This window comes from Haliaeetus leucocephalus, unplaced genomic scaffold (assembly GCF_000737465.1).
Source record: "Haliaeetus leucocephalus isolate CR32 unplaced genomic scaffold, Haliaeetus_leucocephalus-4.0 Scaffold130, whole genome shotgun sequence".
Classification (NCBI taxonomy): domain Eukaryota; kingdom Metazoa; phylum Chordata; class Aves; order Accipitriformes; family Accipitridae; genus Haliaeetus; species Haliaeetus leucocephalus.
In genome coordinates this window covers 654,020-673,144 of record NW_010972566.1, presented here as the reverse complement: position 1 = coordinate 673,144, position 19,125 = coordinate 654,020, and the positions used below count along the sequence as shown (strand labels likewise).

The window sequence follows — 19,125 nt, the reverse complement described above, 5'->3', positions numbered from 1 at the left end:
GCAAATAACCAAACAATTACATTACTGCAATTGTTGCTGAAATGAATTACTGGTTTTGTTTGTTTGTTTAAAATTAGAAATTTCACAGATGCCATTATGGGCTGGAAATTTGATTTGTGTTTTGTATCCCATGAAGTGCATTTAAGCATGCAAGACTTATTTCTCTTCTTAGATCCTTCCCTATTCGAGTCCGTTTCTGAAATTTCATATTTTCAACTTCATGACCTCATGAGGCTTGATGTCTCACAATTTATCATCATGTATATGCTAGACCATTTGGGATGAACAGAGTACTCGCAGCACTGCAGTACTTCATAGACTGTCATTCTTTCCAGTATAAACTCATTTTCTAGGGGTTTATAACTCAGCTGTGAGATTTGCTGCAGAGTGAAACATGGGAAAGAAGATGTCATCTAGGCAGCCCTTCTTTAAACTGGAATTAGGTTTAAATCCCTTTAATTGTTTTTATCATTGTGGAAGACAGTGAAAAAAAGGTGTTTTGTAGGTTTTGGGTACATTAGTGGAAGTCCCATATAATTCAACTGAGAATTTCATGAAGAACTTTGAAATGGGTAAACTGTTTACTCGTGCTCTGGATTGACACCTGTAAAGACAGTAAAAATCGTATTTCAAAAGACTACCACTATTTTGATAAGTTCCAAGGTAAGCACAGCGAGGACCAACACTTTTTTGTTTACATCCTGCTCCTTTGTTCTGTGGGAGATTTGTCTAGGGTTTTGCATGTATGGAAAAGCTTTTACCAGTTATTTCCACTTGGTGACCCTGTGAAACACCTCTTGAACCAAGAGACAAAATTTTGTTCCATTAAGTTTGCTGGTGCTTTAAACTAAGCCAGAAGTTCTTTTTTCTTCCTGAATAAGTTCAAAGGTATTATCAGTTTTAATACTGAAGGATATACTGTTATAAAAACACAAGAGTAAATATAGGTACACTCTTCTTTTTGCAATTCTTAAAAGTTTCCCGTGAACACGAGCTCAGCACAATGACTACAGTGTGATGACATTCCACGAGAAAAATGGAGGTATATATTCCTAATAATGATTGCCTTAAAAAAAAAAAAAAAAAAAAAGAAACCCAGTAGAATAGCTATATTTTGCTGACTTCCACTTCTCTTAATGATGAAACAAACATTCTGCACCTAACAGGTTTTGCACCTTACAGGTTTGTCATGCAGGAGACTGGGGAAAAAAATGTCCATGTGTCAATTATAGGACAAGTTGTTTGGAGTCCTGTTTTTTACCTTCATGTGTTTTTTTTGTCCAAAATACAGATGTTCGTGTGAATATATGGTTCCTAATTTTTTGTTTGTTTGTTTGTTTTCCTCTACTGGACATGTTAATAGGTCTATCTGTTATGTTAACTGACACGTTAATAGGTATAACCCCACAAAAATTTGGCCAGATGTTTTCCCATTAACTTAAAAAGAAAACAAACAAACATTAAAGAAAACATCTGACTGGAAGCCCTGCTGCTTCTTGTGGAGCTGGGAGCTTGGTGCCTCCATGCCCTGTTAAGTCCCCATTCCTGTCATTGACAGGCATTACCTCCACAGAGGTCTGCCTTTGCTGCAGGTCTCTAAAAAGCCTCTCTATGGTTGAGCAAAATGAATTATCCACAACAAAAAGCCTGCTCTTTTTTCTTTTATTGAAGCAGTCACGATAAAATGGCAAGCTCATCGTGCTGTGTGTTTGTTCTATATTTTCACTTAGATTATTTTTCGGATAGTTTTGGATTTCATAGATTTGGTGAGGTTTCATTAGGTTTGATTTACTCTGGCCTTTAGGTGACTGGCTAAATCACTATCAATTTACTCTGAATATTGAACACTCTGGATCTGAAATTAGGGTGGTGTTAATTAGCTGTAATTGGTCACAGAGATGGCAGGGAATTCTGAACACTTTATTAACCCACTAGTAAACGTGGATTCCTGGGCAATCAATCTTTAGGACTAAAATAATCTTAAATTATTTAGTTACATTTACCAATTAAAATATATAATCCAGTTATGTGTACAAGAAATGCGTGAAATACATTCATGAATTATGAAGCCAATTAACAAGGTGTATTTTCTAACAGAAAGGATGGTAGTAATAACAAACTGTTGCAAAGCACACATCAAACCACAACGAATCTTTTTCTGCATTTCTGAAAATACTGAGAATGTACAAGAGGTCTTCCAACGCAGTGTGCTACTTACTGCATATCCATACATGCTATGTACTGCATGAGATTTGTACTTTCTTATCTCAGGCTTTTGTAATGCATGTCACCTCCATGCCATGTTAGAAATATTTCAGTCATGTTTATAGTTGTACAACACAACATGATAGGAATGCAAGCTTTCATTTCTTTCCTCAAAGGAATGAGCATAACACACTAAAGCGAAACACTGCAAAATTTAATTTCCTTCTTCTGGGTAGATAGAACAGGGGTGAATCTTTCAGCGCTGATCTAATTCTTGTCTCATGCTTTCCTCAAAATCCACTGCCAAAGCTGACTTGCAGATCCCGTCTCTGTTCTTCCCTCCGAACAAACTACACGTAACCACCAGGGAGGCACAGCTTTACACGTGCAACCCATAATACAGGGTCCTCCTGCAACTTTTTATATCACAATCGGCACCACCTGAATACTACAGAGTACTATAGAATTTACAGTAATCATGTTCTGGATGTGTAAAATAACACAATATATCTTAAATCTTTCTTTGAGTGGAGCTTGAATTCATGTAATCTAACTTCAGCTGCCTACAACCTAAGCGTTATCCTCCTTCAGCCTCCCTCAGTTCTAAAGGCTCCTTTTCAAGTACTGAATAAAGAGGGCCCACCCAAAAGTAATTTACCACATCTGTTTTAGGATGAAACCAAACACCTCATTTTCATATAGGTACTTCTGGGACAAATTTCATCTCATACAAATTGTCAAAATTCCCAAACTTGACAGTTTACTTCTAAAAGAACATGAAGCTGTAGTAATCAAGAAGCAAAATCTATGGGGTGGCACTCTAATCATAGAGGCAGTGTGAAGTTTACTCTGATAAATTGAAAGAATGCATAGGAGCTAAAATACATATACCAATACTTTATGTCTTTTTGGAGTTATTTGCCTTTAAAATAATGAGAGCAAAATTGTTAATTGTTGAAATAAGAGAACAATGCCTGAGTTCAAGTCTAAAATACTTCCAACTCTGCTGATGTGTTGTCTTTCTACTGAACTCCATGAATCTCTGTATAATCTAGATAACTCATAATTTAGGACATTCCACTTCCTGCATTAGCCAGAGGCTAGCAGCTCTGTAGAGTAATCAGGAGGACAAAATCCGTGTCCATTCCTCAGCCACGGTTTCCAGCCTGCTTTCCTATGTCAACCCGCTCCTCTTTTCTGCCGCAGTCGGTCCTGTGCCGTACCGTCACTGCCAGTGGCGCTGCGATGGGGACGGTCGTTTCTGGCACAGAAACGTCGGGGAAGTCTCTGGTGGGAGCCCGTAGGTCAGAGTCCTTTGTCATCTTTGTAACTGTCCTTCAAAAAGCTGCAGGCTGCTCCTAGGTCAGCCCGCAGTTTCCTCTTCTCTAGACTAATCAAGTTCAGCTCACTCAGCTGGCCTCATTCATATGCTGTGCATACTTTCTAAACTTGAACTTCATGGAACTTCAGGTAAAGAAATGGGAAAGAAATTGAATGCACTGACTTATGAAAGGCAAGTGTTATTTAAGGAAAAATACACTGAATATTCTGTGTTTTACAGATTAAAAAATATACAGCTGAACACAGTTTCTTTGGCATCTTTCATTTACATTTGAAAACTAGGAAATTAATTTTAATCATGCTTGCAAAAATAAACTTACAGTCCTGCAAATAACTATTCCCGTTTTCTATGCAGGTCTTGTTCAAAGAACAGTGTCAAACCCAAGAGAAAACATCACTGGGTTTTAGATTTAAAGGAGTCACTTAAAAATATGCTCCAAATTCTACTTTCACTACGAAAAGACAGCATTTCCTCCACTGGAGGCAAAGGGCCAAACTGTCAGAAGGTGAAAATCATTCTAGTATCAATAACGTCAGCCAGGTGGTCCTATGTGAAATCTTCAGCTATTTCCATGGAATGTTTATAAATCTGTGGGTTTGACCAGGAAAAATCAGACTGAGTAGGAACTCAGGAGTTGAAACCCAAGGGTCACGATAAGAGCTATGTAGCCATTGTTATATTTATGTAAATACAGAAAAAAGTCTAATAAATCTTGGTCTGAAGGAGCACAGCACTTCCTTCTCTTAACATTTGACCACTGAGACCCAATTTAAATGCTGCCTTAATTAATCACTTAGGAACAGAAATATCTTCGGGAAGGAAATGAAACGAACTCATGATCTCAAAATACTGAAGTATCCTCTCTCAAAGATCTCCACAAAATATGAATGCACCCTGCAGATTAAATTTGACATGATTTTATTTTTACAGCCTGGTCTGAAAATGTCAGTTTCCATCAACACTTGGGGGATTTAAGCTCATTTAACCAATACAACATGAACATCAGATTTCCATCTGCTTGGAAAGTTTCCTTCAGTCTCCGGTATGAATACAGATTCTCATTGCTTAGCATTACCCTGACTAGTAAGCATATCGAGCACGCATGAGCTGACAGCCCGTTCAGGAATTGCTTTGTTTAAGAGTTTAGTCCGAGTTATGCCCTGGTTCTTGGCTGCTCATTGAAAACATATGAGGAACTTGACTGACTGATTGATAGTTAATATGGAAAATTAAAAGCAGAATATGGTGGTTTCCCTCTCTTGGTTTATATCTATGTTACAGCACTAAGCGTGTGGTGTCCAAACTAAAATCTGATGCCTGTTTTGGAAGGATCGATCAAATGTAACTTGATGTTTTGCTGGGATTCAAGTGATTTCCTTCTGAAAACAAAGACAGGTGAGAAGCAGCAAATTTAAGAGAGGTTTGTAATATATTTTCTCCACATTTCAAGCTTCTGAGTCATCCATTGATCCAGGACTGATTGGTTTCTTTCAAGATCTATGTCTCAAAAGCTTTTTAAGTAAATCTTGAGGTCAATATTGATATATAGCAGGACAAAAATCTATGGATTTATCAGTAAACTAATAAAGTCAAGGAAATTAACTTTGAAACATCGACTCAATTTGTTTTGAATTAAAAGGCTGAAGTCTGAATTTCAATTCCTAGTTAATTAATGGGACAGATGTGATAACTTTAGAGCTGGAGTTCTTATTTAAGAAAGAAAAGGACCCTAATAATTTGTTTTCTGTTTCACATACATGTTCCCCAGTCATTACAGGCTGTTTACCTCACAAAAGTTTTAGTGCACCCTTTACAAACATAAGTAGTCAGTTTATCTTATTTTTCATTTTATATCATTGCCAGTTACAAGGCATAAAAATCAAGTAGCGGCGAGGTAATTTCTATTCCCCATTCCTTTCTTCCTGTTCCTCAGCCACAATCACACTCCTTGTACCACCCACTTCATTTTTATCTTTGCCCTCAGTAACCAATATGTTCCCCAAAACTTGATGTTGTTCAGTCAGTTTGCCAAGTCTTAAACTAGGCTGGAATTATTGCCTTCTTGAAGACAAGGGTGTGACTTAGCTAATATTAAGAATCTGGTCCTCTGTGCTTATGGGTTTTGAAGATGATTTTAGGGTTAGCATGCTTAGAAATGATCTTTTGCATTTTTCTTGCCATTGAACTATGTAAGCAGGTGTCAGAATACTCAAGGCAACTATGAAAGACTTTAAAATATATTTCAGAAAATGTGCATTAATAATTAATTTTATTTTCTTGAAATAATTTTATATAGAAATTGCAAAACAGAAATCTGACCATACATGCTCATATACATATTATATTACTGTCAACATACACATTTTCCAGGATGAGGATGGGCTGCAAAATGGAGAGATTTAAATTATAAAGATGTATGAAGTGTAAACTAATATGTTCTGACATTTCTCACAATATCTCCTCTCTTGGTAAACTCAGCAGAGACACTGTGCTGCCTCCAAGAAGGTGAGAGACATGCATATTTACACAATACACACTCCCTAATAAATTTTTAAATTTTAATATACAAGACGTCAAACAGAATATGCTGAATTTTACCTGCAAAGGCTTTGTAATCCACCAAGTCAAACATTACAATAGCTACTGCTGACCAGGTAACAATCAGAGCAACAACAAGAAGCCATGCTGCTGGTGAGCTGAACGTTGTCACGAGGTCTTCTGTAACCGATTTCTTGCCCACTTTCATGGATGAGGAGGGAACGGATCCGTTCTTACCATTTATTATTGTCGTGGTTGTAGACACACGTCCTAGGCAAATAGGGAAACCAGAGGAAACAGAATGTAACACTTGGAGCTTAAAAATCAAGAATATGAGTGTCGTTTCAAAATTGCTCTGTAATCAGAATATTTAAAATAAATATAAATATTGTCTTACTAAAGACAGGCTCTTGTGCTTTCTGGAAGGATTTTTTCCTGAACTGGGGCCACTTTCAGTAAAGTTAATTTGGGAGCAAACATGGTGAAATAGCCACGACCAGCCTTTTTGATTATAATATGACATTTTTTAGTCTGCCATGAATAGCTACAGACCTAGGAGACTGATTGATGAAAGCATAAAATATTATTACTCTCCAAAGGACAGTCTTGTTACAGGCTGTAGGCCAGATTCTCAGGTGATGTGATTAAGTGTACTTCCATCGACTGTAATGGAGCTAATGTGTCTATGCCACTCGAGGTTTGGCTGGAATTCTGCTGTCAAGGACACCTATCAATGGCAATAGGAACGTATATACTCCATTTCATCTAACAGAAACACAATTGATTTACATGTCCAGTACCCTTACAAGTTGCGAAGAGGCTTGTAGCTGATTTTTAAATACCTTTCTTTGTGGCATTTTTTCACTTAATGAAATAATCTCCTAAAAAACAAGTTACAGTGCCAGAGCAGACTTAATTCCAGAAAGCATAGGTCTGGTACTAGAAAACTGGTACAAAGGTGAGTATGTACATTAGCTAAGTAAACAGTAGACACACATTAACTGTTTAATGGACAGTTAACAGTAGTGACTTAACCTACTTCTTCCTGGGGTATTAAGAAATGTTAGTTCTGGACACAAACCAAAACTATGGTAACTGAAACCTGACCACATTGGAAAGTTCTCAAATTACTCTTCTTTGCAAAAGAAAGTGATAACCTAAACAATCTTGGTTGATATTTGTTTTGCAGTATATACAATAACAGTAGTCAAAATATTCATAACTCCACAGTCAAAACCAGTAGAAGAGCACAGTATCTCCACTTAGCTTAGTTTACAATATTTGCTTGTATGCTACTGTTAAAATATTCAAAGACATGTTACATATGTTCCTGGTCTGGTTGATGATACCAACTCTCCTAAATTGACGTCAGTGATTTCAGGGACCCTTGCCCACACAGAGGTCTGAAATTTCAAGGAATCAGGTGATGCCTGGTTTGCTCATACCTTTGCTTCTCACCCTGAGATCACCTATCTTCTGTCACAACTGATACCATCTATAAAGCTGATAATTTTCTAGGATGACAGAGGCAAAGAAAGTGGCAGAGCTGCTCTATACAAAGATAAACAGATCTAGTTTCACTTTTCACATAGAAAATGGTAAATATGCATTTGGAAACTATCACTAGAGCTAAGGTACAAGGCTGTTGAAGACTTTCAGATATTTGCCATCACAATATGTATGTAGCCTCTATTTGAGAATCACTATATTGATATTCTTAAAGAAATAAGTGAAGAAAGGATTAGATCCTTGATATTACCCATAGGCACATATGTTTATCCCCCCCAAAAAAGAGATGGTATAACTAGACTTCCAACCCTTCTAGTAATGAATAATGGTTTTGTTCCTTTTTCTGTAGAAAGTGAGAACATTACTCTAAAGTGATACTGAAATGACCTTTATGGATCTCACATATATCTGTAGAACTGGGAAGGACAATTTTGGTATTAGAGGTTCCCTAACTCTTAATCTGTCATATCGGTAGAGTGTTCTACTATTCTACATTTCGTCTGTTTATTATGTAGTGCATTGCATTTGCGTGTACTTCCCTTAGCTCTACCTTTTAAGCTTGGTTCTGCACAAGCATCCCGACACTGATCAGTACCTCGCTTCAAGCCCCGGAAAGCTGTTCTGCTACACAGCAGTGTTGTGTAAGCAGAACAAGATTGGCATATTACATGTTTTTTGTTGCTTATTTGAAATTTAGTCTTATTTATAGAATGTTTATTCTGCTTATGAATAATGTCTATCTACTAGGATAGGATTTATACACTTTTTTTTAAAAATATTATAAAGCCATCACTGCTTCCCTTTCTCCAAACATAAATTTTAGATCAAACATTTCACAGTAGGAAGAAAAATTTGCCTAGTGACAGCTAGCAATAAACATCAGCTTCCTAAAGTCAAATTCAAAATCAATAGCATTTTGTTATCCTACTGCATACAAAATGCAAGTAATTGGTGCATGCAACAGGTCATAAATGACACATAATGCATTTTTTCCCCTTGGGGATATCAGTCAGAGTTTATGATGTGTAAGAGAGAATGGAAAGGTACTGTCTCATCTTGACAAATCTGATTAGTACCACAGCATATCTCCAAGGACATACTAATGACAGATATTTGCACAGTTATAATACAAGCAATTAAAACTCTATGTGTGTATATAGATATAGGTTTATACGTATAATTACCATTCAAAGGATCATTCCTCTAGGTCTGTTGCTATATGAAAATAGTTTCTTCCTATTTACTATACATAACTTTTCAAATTCAGACTGCTATGTGCCGCCTTTGGTGAAAGAAATAGTTTCCCACAATTTATCAATCTGAGCAATGCTGCAGAGATGAAGTTCAAGTTTGCTAGAAGGTTATCTATTGCATGCTTTTGGCTACTGATGTAGCCACATCAGATTTCCCCTTAAAAACTCAGGATGTTATACAATAAAATCACCACTTTTACATTCACACATTGAAGTGGGAGTGAACAGCTATTGACTCAAATCTGACTGGAAGTCAAGCTAAGAAAAATGCTGTTATACTGCTAGATTTTCCTGATGAGGGTGCTTACAGTATGATTCAGGTATCTAAGAAAGGTCTCTGGTGTTGTTACAGATGTTTTATGATATCAAAGATATCCTCACAGGAGTGGCAGGCATCATCTACAGGACAGTGACTTCTGAACTGCCTGGAAGAATCCAGACAGGGTGTCCTAACCACTGAACACAGAAAATAGATGTTTATGTCCCTAGATACTAATATAAACAAAACTGGCTGGAGGAGTTTATCTGAGGACTCCTGAGAAAGACATTGTTTGCTGCTACATATTCTCAGGTAGGGTGGATTGTATATCGATACCATCGGAATTTCATGACTCCAAAAAGAAGAGGCAATAACATCAAGGTGATTGCCCTCTCTCCTGTAACTACTCTCTTATTGCAGTACCCATGGTGCTACCCTGATGCTTTTCTCTGCCTGTTCCTTGCTTTGCCGTGCTGAGGTGTTGTGTGCGTTTTTGTCCATCTCCTACTGGTTCTAACCTCCTCCCCAAACCTGCAGTGATGCCATTTACACTGCTAGACCAGTAGAGAAAGAGGGGACCTACACATGGGCAATGTTCCGTCAGACCAGCCAGCAGCAATTCTCCTTTTTCTCAGAAAAGTGCCAAAGTTAAGCGGAGCTCCTGCCCAAGAGGTCAGTGGGCCTTCAGGTGCCCAGTGGGGGGATGAGAAAGACAGGCATTTTTGTGGCTTTGAAATCACCTGATGGAGCCTATTGAGTTTTACTTTTACAACTGACAGGGATCATTCAGCAACAGGTTAAAATCAGATCCCTGAACTTCTCCAGACATCCTTGCCACCCGCTGTATAATATACATTTTCTGTCCCAAGGCAAATTTCACTGTCTGTATTACAGCCCACCAGAATCCAGGTCGGTTTACTTTAGATGAAGTCTGCAGTGCAGTGAATCAGGAGATTCATGAGCAGATCAGTTGTCCCTGCTTTGGGGGAGGCAACATCTGTCACAGGAGCGGAGGGTGCAGTTGAAGGCTGCTACAATTTCAGCCATCCAATTTTAATCCACCACCACATGTCTGCTAGAGCCTCCTGGCACTTTGGGTTGTGATTGCTATTGATTTTCAATGAGGATGGGAACTTTAGAAAGTTATATATACATTTCTATAAAAAGATTATTCCGGGGATATATACCTCTGACTCCACATCACAATTTTTCATGCACACAGAAGTTCACAGACCCCATCAGGTCACAAATGTCACCTTTACATCAACAGATTGATTTGCTAAATTCCAAACAGCTAAAACTCTGAGATTCTTGCTATTCCTCTGGTTTCAGAATTGTCACTTAAGATACAATCTGAAGACCCATAAGGTCTTGTAAGTATAAATAAACCTTGACAATTGGTGACAACTTTGAGGAGAACACCGTGCGACTTTCAGAGTCCAGAGTGAGCTTGTAGTCCTGGCAGCTTAGAGACAATACCCTTTATATTTGTGAGCTAAGCTCTCCTTAAGGCATAATAAGCATAGGAGTCCACGGTTAAGGATGGGCACTTGATTTTACAGTTCAGCTGCTATACCTTCCAGTACCCCAGAAGAAAAACAAAACAAAACAAAAAACCCAAACTGAAACGAAAAAACATCCCCACTCCATTCAGACTCATTCAAATGTAAAATAGCAATTTTCTGTATCTATGTTATTTCATAGTTATTTTATGTATAACAGTCCTTGTTCTGCCAAGCACACCAAAAAAAAAAAAAAATCAAGTAAAATATTTAATGTGCAGTGCCTTTTTAAGGCTGAGCATATTAAAAGCAGAGGGCTAGTCATGCTACTGAAAAAAAGAGGTTGTTCCCTTTTAAATAATAATATTGTTGCTAGGGCAATTCAGTTGGGATGTGAGAAGCCTCAGTGCAGTCTGCTCTAAATGAAAGAGCTGGTAGATTTTGACTTGTCTATTCCACTCCCCAGATGAACACTCCAATAAATAGGCTATAGAGTATTCTGGATTCAGGTCATTAATGGCTCCTGTTCGACCTATTCCACTTCACTTGGAATATTTAAATACTAATTAAGGGAGCAGAAGAGAGAAAGAATGACTGTATAAATTGACACTGTACGTTAAGCACCGGCTCGAGCCTTGGGCTTTAACCTGGTGACCTTATCAATCCGCCACTGTTGTGACCAGGCAGGCAGAGTCTCATCCTGTGGTAAGGAGGGTACCACAGGGAGGAGAGGACAAGGGATTAGAACCCTTCACTGAAGGACTGGGCAATGGATATATGATAATCTGCTGCATTTTTTCAGGCTCAGCACATCACCCTTAGTGATTCCACAGACCTTTGCAGCTCTCACAGTAATCACTCTTTTCCCATGCAGAGAAAGGGCTTTCTACCACGAGAAAAGACCGTACCTACGCCTGTTGTACTGGTGCCTGACTGTAGCATCCTCCTCTCTGCATCTCTGTGCTATGGTTTCTGCACCCTTGGCTTATACAAATGGGAAGGAAAAGACAGAACTTCTGCTGTGGTTAATAGTTAGTAGCTTGCAATAAAATATCAGTATCAGTATTCTTTCCTGAAGTGGTCTAATGACTTTTGTCCAGAAAGCTTTTGCCTCGTCATAAGCATGTAGCCAATTTCCCAGCACTTCCATAGGCACAGGGCATTGGAAACTCTTCACTGGACTCAGGCTTTTCGCTTCCTTCATACATTTATGGGGGAACAAGATGCTGAGCAGGGAGAAGAACCCACTCGGAACCCACTGTATGCACTTGGACAGAGAATCTCCATCATCTTATTTGGCCAAGAGATGCAGATACTGGATGACGAGTAACAGGGCGTAGAACAGCTCAGAGGAGGAAAAGCAAGAGGAGTCCACCTGGGCAAAACCTTTGGCTCTCCTCCAAATGCTGCTAAAGCGTGTGACTACAGCGGATTTAAAACCACTTACCAGGGAGGATCTGTAGTCCTGGTAAACTTCAATAGGTTAGGAACCTAGTTAAATCCACTAATACGGATATATAAAGGCAACATTCTTCCTACTGCTGATAGAGAGGCAGAGGGAAACAGGGAAAGACAACTTAGGCAAATTCAGCTTATCGTTGAAAGCTCCTCTGTCTCACCATATCTGCAATAGCCTCTGTGAGTGGGGCAGTGATCTACGGTTCAGCCCAGAAATGGGTGGTGGGCACCTAGTGTAGATCTTCTGAGTATGAAGGAGCTTCTGCAAGCTGTCGAACAGAAATGTGACAATTTTAAGAAAAGCTAAGTTATTTAGAGCTGCAGCATAAATCTTCTCTTGAGACGGCTGACATTCAGCTATTTCTTTTCTTTTGTACCATATTACATCCCCGTGCGTAGGAATGAATGAATGCAACTGGAATAACTAAAAGGGAATAATGTATAAAAGGAGTTTCACAACTGATACCAGAATTTACAGACTTCTAAATTCATCGCACCGAGTACTGAAATGTTGCTCTACAGTTTATGTAATTAAAGTACAAAGACAAAAACCTCTCAACACATATCATGTATATATTGGCAAACTTCTCAAAATTAAAAGGTAGTCTTTCTGCAGACTAAAGGCTTAGAAAGCTGTGACTGGGACTGTCTGTGAGGGAACATTTGCAGATTTATTGGTGACTGATAGTTATAAAAATGTAATATTCTTTATGAAATGTGGAAAATAAGGTTGGAGATTATCCAGCAGCCAATTCTACATGACAAAAGAAATAGAATAGAGATTATGGAATATGGAGAGGATGGTGCATGAAAATTAACTGAACGATTGAATTCAGAAAAGGCATTTATAATTACATATGGTGCTGTGTACTTTTTTAATTTCCTTTTCTGTTATTATATCTGTATTGGTTTTATTTTTGATCAATAGAGAGCATCTGATAATTTAAGGAAGTAAATTGTATTAATCTTTTCCATTCATTCTCCAAGAAATTATGTACACCAATCTTTCGATCTCATCGATTTCAATAAGAAGTTTGTAGAATAAAAGATACATCCTATCAAGCCATTTCATTATCTAGTTCAAAGAAAATGTGTACTTCATGCAGTATCAGTAAATAATACGAATAACAGTACTACTACTACTAAATACTATGAGGTGAAAACTGAAAATTATTAATGCTGTATTCTACGGCGTGATATATACTCTGGGATTGTAATAATGACTGTTTCTTAGGATACTATGGTGGGTTGACCCTGGCTGGATGTCAGGTGCCCACCAAAGCCGCTCTATCACTGCCCTCCTCAGCTGGACAGGGGAGAGAAAATACAATGAAAGGCTCGTGGGTCGAGATAAGGACAGGGAGATCACTCACCAATTACTGTCATGGGCAAAACAGACTGGACTTGAGGGAATTTTAGTTTAATTTATTGCCAATCAAATCAAAACAAGGATAATGAGAAATAAACCCAAATCTTACAAACACCTTCCCCCCACCCCTCCCTTCTTCTTGGGCTTAACTTTACTCAGGTGGAGATCTGCTCCCCCGTGTACCTCCCTGGGCTGCAGGGGGACAGCCTGCCTCACCATGGTCTTCATCACCATGGGCTGCAGGGGAATCCCTGCTCTGGCACCTGGAGCATCTCCTCCCCCTCCTTCTGCACTGACCTGGGGGTCTCTCACATATTCTCATTCCTCTCCCGGCTGCGATTGTGCAGGTTTTTTCCTTCTTAAATCTGTTCTCCCAGAGGCACTACCACCGTCGCTGATGGACTTGGCCTTGGCCAGCCATGGGTCCGACTTGGAGCCGGCTGGTGTTGGCTCTGTTGGACATGGGGGAAGCTTCCAGCAGCTTCTCCCAGAAGCCACCCCTGTAGCCCCCCTGCCACCAAAACCTTGCCACGCAAACCCAATACAAATACAGTACACCACCATGTGCTATGTGGAAGAAACCCTAAAGAATCTCTGAAGAAAATAGTTTAACTAATACTAATTAGAAAACCTCCATAACTCTATGAACAGAAAATTACTTTCCAATGATGTATGGCCAGATTATAACAGGGACTGGTGAACTGCATGAAAGGAAGAAGGACTTTTGAATAGAAAGACATAATCTCTGACTCAGGAATTTCCTTTATTTCATATCACTAAGTGCTGAGCAAGTACTCTGGCAGGGCAGGGGTTAAGCATTTAATGCCTGAACTTATACATTTTCCCTCAGCCATTGGCTGCTGCTACTGAAGACAAGAAAATGCACCAGCTGGACCAATCCTCTGACATGTTGGCTGTTCTCATGTTCTTGCTGACCTTATTTTCATCAAAAAATATCAAATAAATATCAAAGTCAAAGAAAAATCCATTTTTAACAGTATTTTATTTCTCTTATTGCTTCTCCATTGCTCCTTATGTGCAATGCTACTTGTACAGAAGCAGGATCTTTTCACTTTAAGAACCTGCTGCTTACTTGCAGTCATAATTCTTCCATTGTGACATTACAACCATTTCCATGTCAATCTATTGTGAGGATTACGATGATTCTAAATGGGAAGGAGCAGCAAGAGAAAATAAACTTTTAAGAAACAAATCTACTATTTTTATGCAAATGCCCTTTATAAGAAAAAGGAGAAATATAAAATGTATGGGAGGTTTTTTTTTTTCCACATGGAACAATTTTTCAAAACCTGCTGTGAAGTGTTAGTGACTCTAAACAAAAGAAATATGGAAAACTCAGAAACTAAGTTCCAATGTTTTTAAATAAATTTCTTACTATATTTTGCTCTTTCCTATATAATGCATCACTTTTTGCAATAATTATTCAGCTGAAGCACAGCACTTCATCATACTCCAAGAACACCAAATCAAAATACTTCCAAACCCCACATTTTCCATGTAGCTACAATTATTTGAATGCATATATCTGATTTTGTTTTTTCTGAGGACAACTGCAAAGGTTACTTGAAAGATACTTTTGTGTATATAAAAGATTGGTTCTATCTCATATAACGAGTTGGCATATGTGGTTAACTCCTTGCGGTGCAGATTCGAATGATGGAATTGGACCACTGCTGTACGCAAGGAGTCAGAATACCCTGAGGAAACCTGGACTTCACCCCCCCAGGAGCCCTCCTGATCGAGGGGAGAAATCCAAGCAATTAAGGATGGTTTGTCTAGAAAAGCTCAGAGCATGGAATGGGGAAGTAGGGAAGGAAGTCTTCTACAGTCGGGAAATTCAATTTGTTCTAACAACAAGTGTAACTTAGAAAATCTTGAAAAGGAATAAGGATATCTAACTGAGAAAGGTCTCTTTGTTCCAGACAGATTTCCAGAGCAGAGTGGGAACAAAAATCTTGCCAAACACCTCCCCTCCCCCCAAAAAAAACCTTGAAGAAAACTGAATAGGCAACATCTGCGTTTTGAGGAATGCATCATTGGATCCTGTTGAAGAAATACTAATATTAGCTATTACTTCTTGTTCTGGAATAGGCCAAGGTATGAACTGTATTATTAGATGAATTACGCATGAAGAAGAGGAATTCTCCCTATTTGTACAGATATCTTGAAGCAATCTGAGAATTTCAGGGAGGTGAAGTGGAGACCAGTTTCGGTCAGACCACAATTACATTGTATTTTAAAATAGGATCAGCAGTAAAATAACTCTCTCTCAGCTGATATATTTCTAACCTTTGAATTCAGAGAGCCCATTTAGGTCAGCAGATGTCTGCAGGATTTAGGAGCCCACATCCCATTGAAAATTCATATGAGATGAGTCCTAAATCACTTGAAAAGTTGAACCTCTGTGATCTGGAGCTGAATTTCTATCTTTCCTTATGTGTGTGAATTTCATAGTCTAGTAGACCATTGGTCGATACTCCAAATTAAGTAGAGGAAAATTTCTCTCTTATACCTTTGGAAGGAAGTGTAAAAAATGCCTTCACTTCATTCCAAAATTGCTTATAAAGAACATTATGCTGATACAACCTTTAACCTTCTGTCTCTGTGTGGTTGTTTCTTATGTGTGTATGTATTTCAAAGAGCTTTTAGATTATTCTGATTATTCAAGTACAACAGACACAGAAGGGATTAGTGGTTAGTTAGTAGTTAAAAAATCTTCTGTGTTGTTGAGCCTGCTGAAATAGTCTTACATGACTGATTGTATTGCAAACCTCTCTGTAATAATTCATACCTGAAATGACTTTAGAAAGAAAAGTAAGGGAAGCCCTAAGGACCAGGTTTAAAAGTTAGCAGGTTTTATTGGGAAATTTTATAGATCATTTTACTTACAGCTATATCACTCTGTGTAGTAATTTCTTGAGAACTTAGCAGACCACAGGGGTTAACAATAATCAACACAGAATAAATTACTTCTATAAAATCAAAACTGCAGGAAATACAGTTGATAAGAACAAGAAAAGTGTCGTTTACTGCAGTTTTCAAGCATGGCAAAGGGACATTGAGCTGCTTCCTTTCCAAAAGGCAGTAGACTTTCATGATCTGCAAGTTGGACGTTTACATTTTTCTCTTTGAAAGACCTCTTCAGCTTGATACAGTTTTTACATTTTCTTTTAGTCATGTTGAGATTTATTAAAAAAGCAAATGTTTCATTTCCAGCTTCTCAGTATGCAGATGAGATAAGAATGTAACTGAATTCTGAACACTTAATCCTAAACCACCAACACCCTGAAAAATCCATTATTTGTTTGGTTCCTGAATTTTTTTATTGATCGGTAGTAATACCTTCCCTTCTTTGGAAACAAATTGGTGCTCTAAAACAGTAAAATGAAGTTTTACCTTCCTGTTTATCTTAGAAATCTGACATTTCAGAAAGAGATGCCAACGGGATATTTAGACATACTTGTGAGTTGATATAAACTGAGAGGTACATCTTATCTTTTAAAATGTCAAAATGAAGGTTGGAGGAAAACAGTTGCCATTTATCTTTAAATAGAATGAAACCTTCTGAAGCAAGAGCACTGTATGCGTTCCCCTTGTTATTTGTTTTTGGAGACTCAAATCTACACATCCCTGAAACTTTCAGAGGGGATCAGAGAAAAACATTGACTTTTTTTTTTTTTCATTATGGAGAAAAAGAAAAATAATCTATTCCCATCTGTAAAATAATGATCGTCATAATAAATATTGAAAGTCACTAGGATAAACGGTAGGTTACAAATACTTCTGTCTTCACTCCGGACAAGTGTATCAGTATAAAGAAATTCTGTAAAGACAATTCCAGATCTGTGCTTCCTCTGGTAGATCTACCATTATCTCTCAAATAAGTGTATCTAGGAATGATTAATAAGATGATTTGCTTGATTTCATTTATTCCAAGCTAACCTGACAGTGGGGGTAGGACCAACTTTTTATGTCTTATTGGACTGATATCTACAGACTCTGAAAATGAAAGTAGTTCTAGCAATAATTCAATATACTCTCCACAACTTATGGCGCAAGCAGTGTCTCACATCGCAAGTCTGCCAAGTCTTCCATATGGAGCTGTCCAGTCATTACAACACTCAAATATGGAGATCACCACATGCATAGTTTCAGTATATATATGCATAAGTCATATTGAAGAGACTTGGTCCAGCTGCCTTACAAGAGACAGAGGAAAAAAGGCATTTTTAGCCAACAAAAATACAGAAATTGCTATCCTAAGAGTTATGCAGTAAATATATATATATAGAAAAGACTTGCTAAAAAAGTGGAGAGACAAAATTCCTCATCTGACAAAAGGGGAAAACTACAATAAGTGGCAAGTGACTCGTGGCAAGTCAGTCATCTATGTCAGTGATATATCTCATCCATACCTGACAATTTACCCAGGAAACTATATTACAGGTTGTGCTGTCTGGGAGAGAGAAAACTGAAAGAGATCTACTGAAAACTTTTATGTGGTTTGCAAAATAGTATAACCAATTTCATGACAGACAGTAGTTAGCTGTAGTCAACAGGAACAGAAGAAGCAAGGTCTACATTCTGTCAGGGAGTTATTTTCTAATAAATATGAGAGTACTCCATCTGTTTACTCATGGAATAGCTAAAGGGAAGTCCACTACATAGGCACCTAAAATACTAGGGAAACAAGGTTTTCTGAAGCTTGCTTTGACACTTATGGGGCTATCAAAATATCTGCCCAAAATGCTTTTTGATATACTATTTGTATTCAGTGTGTGCTCCCATAAGAAAAGAATTCTAGGAAGCAGTGGCAGTCATGATAGAAATGGTTCCTCTGAAGGTTTTGGGTTGTTTTTTCTTTTCCTCTTCTTTGGTCTGAAAGAATCCTTTGGAAAATATCCCTTTAGTTTTAGGGCATGAGAGGGCTCTTGAACTGACACCATGGAATAGAATTCAGTGCTTAGGTAAAAGTTAATGGTGTGTTTTATCATTTTCCTTTTGCAATACTGATTCCAAAAATGGTAATCTGAAGTTTAACGTTGATAGACTAAATTAATATTATCATTCATCTCTGATCTTTATTTGGAAATAGGCATGATCCCTACGGGCAGCTGAGACACATAGGATATGCCGTCACAGCGAGAACAGTTGATCTTTGCTGAGGGTACATATTCAGAGTACCTCTGTCATCTAAAATGTGTTTCGAGATTCTCAACAGCTGGGAAATCTTTACACTATCTTACAAAGGTTTCTTTAACAGAAGCTTATGCCAGACACTCACATTTTAGAAGAAAACTTTATTTCAAATGAGCATTAAGTAATCTGGAGAAAGTGGGATGTTTTTGAGACTATTGAGACCCATGCTAAGGACCAAAATCTTTGACCAAGTAGGAAAAACTCACTGTGCCCTCCCTTACTCACAGTCATTCCTGAGCCAGCTACCATGACTTAGCCATGTCTCAATCCATTTTATTTAGGATTATACCCTGGCCAAGTTTTGGAATGTGTGAAAACCTTGTCAATTCAAGTTTGATGAGAAGAGATCACTACATAGTATTCATGTAGAGGTACAGAGTCCTAGCTATCTTGTTTTCTTTTCTCTTTTCCTCCCTATGCAGGTATTTTTATAGCACCTCTTTTACACACTGAAAAGAAGGAAAACCAAG

General features: G+C 38.0%; 1 protein-coding gene across 1 annotated transcript in view; it reads right to left on the bottom strand.

Annotated features, from left to right (window-relative positions):
* Positions 1–19,125, bottom strand: part of TRDN (triadin) — a 114,924-nt gene that overhangs the window by 77,970 nt on the left and 17,829 nt on the right. The window contains exon 2 of the mRNA XM_010585859.1: positions 6,146–6,355. Within this exon, the coding sequence (XP_010584161.1) occupies positions 6,146–6,355 (210 nt within the window). The remainder of the gene's footprint in view (positions 1–6,145; positions 6,356–19,125) is intronic.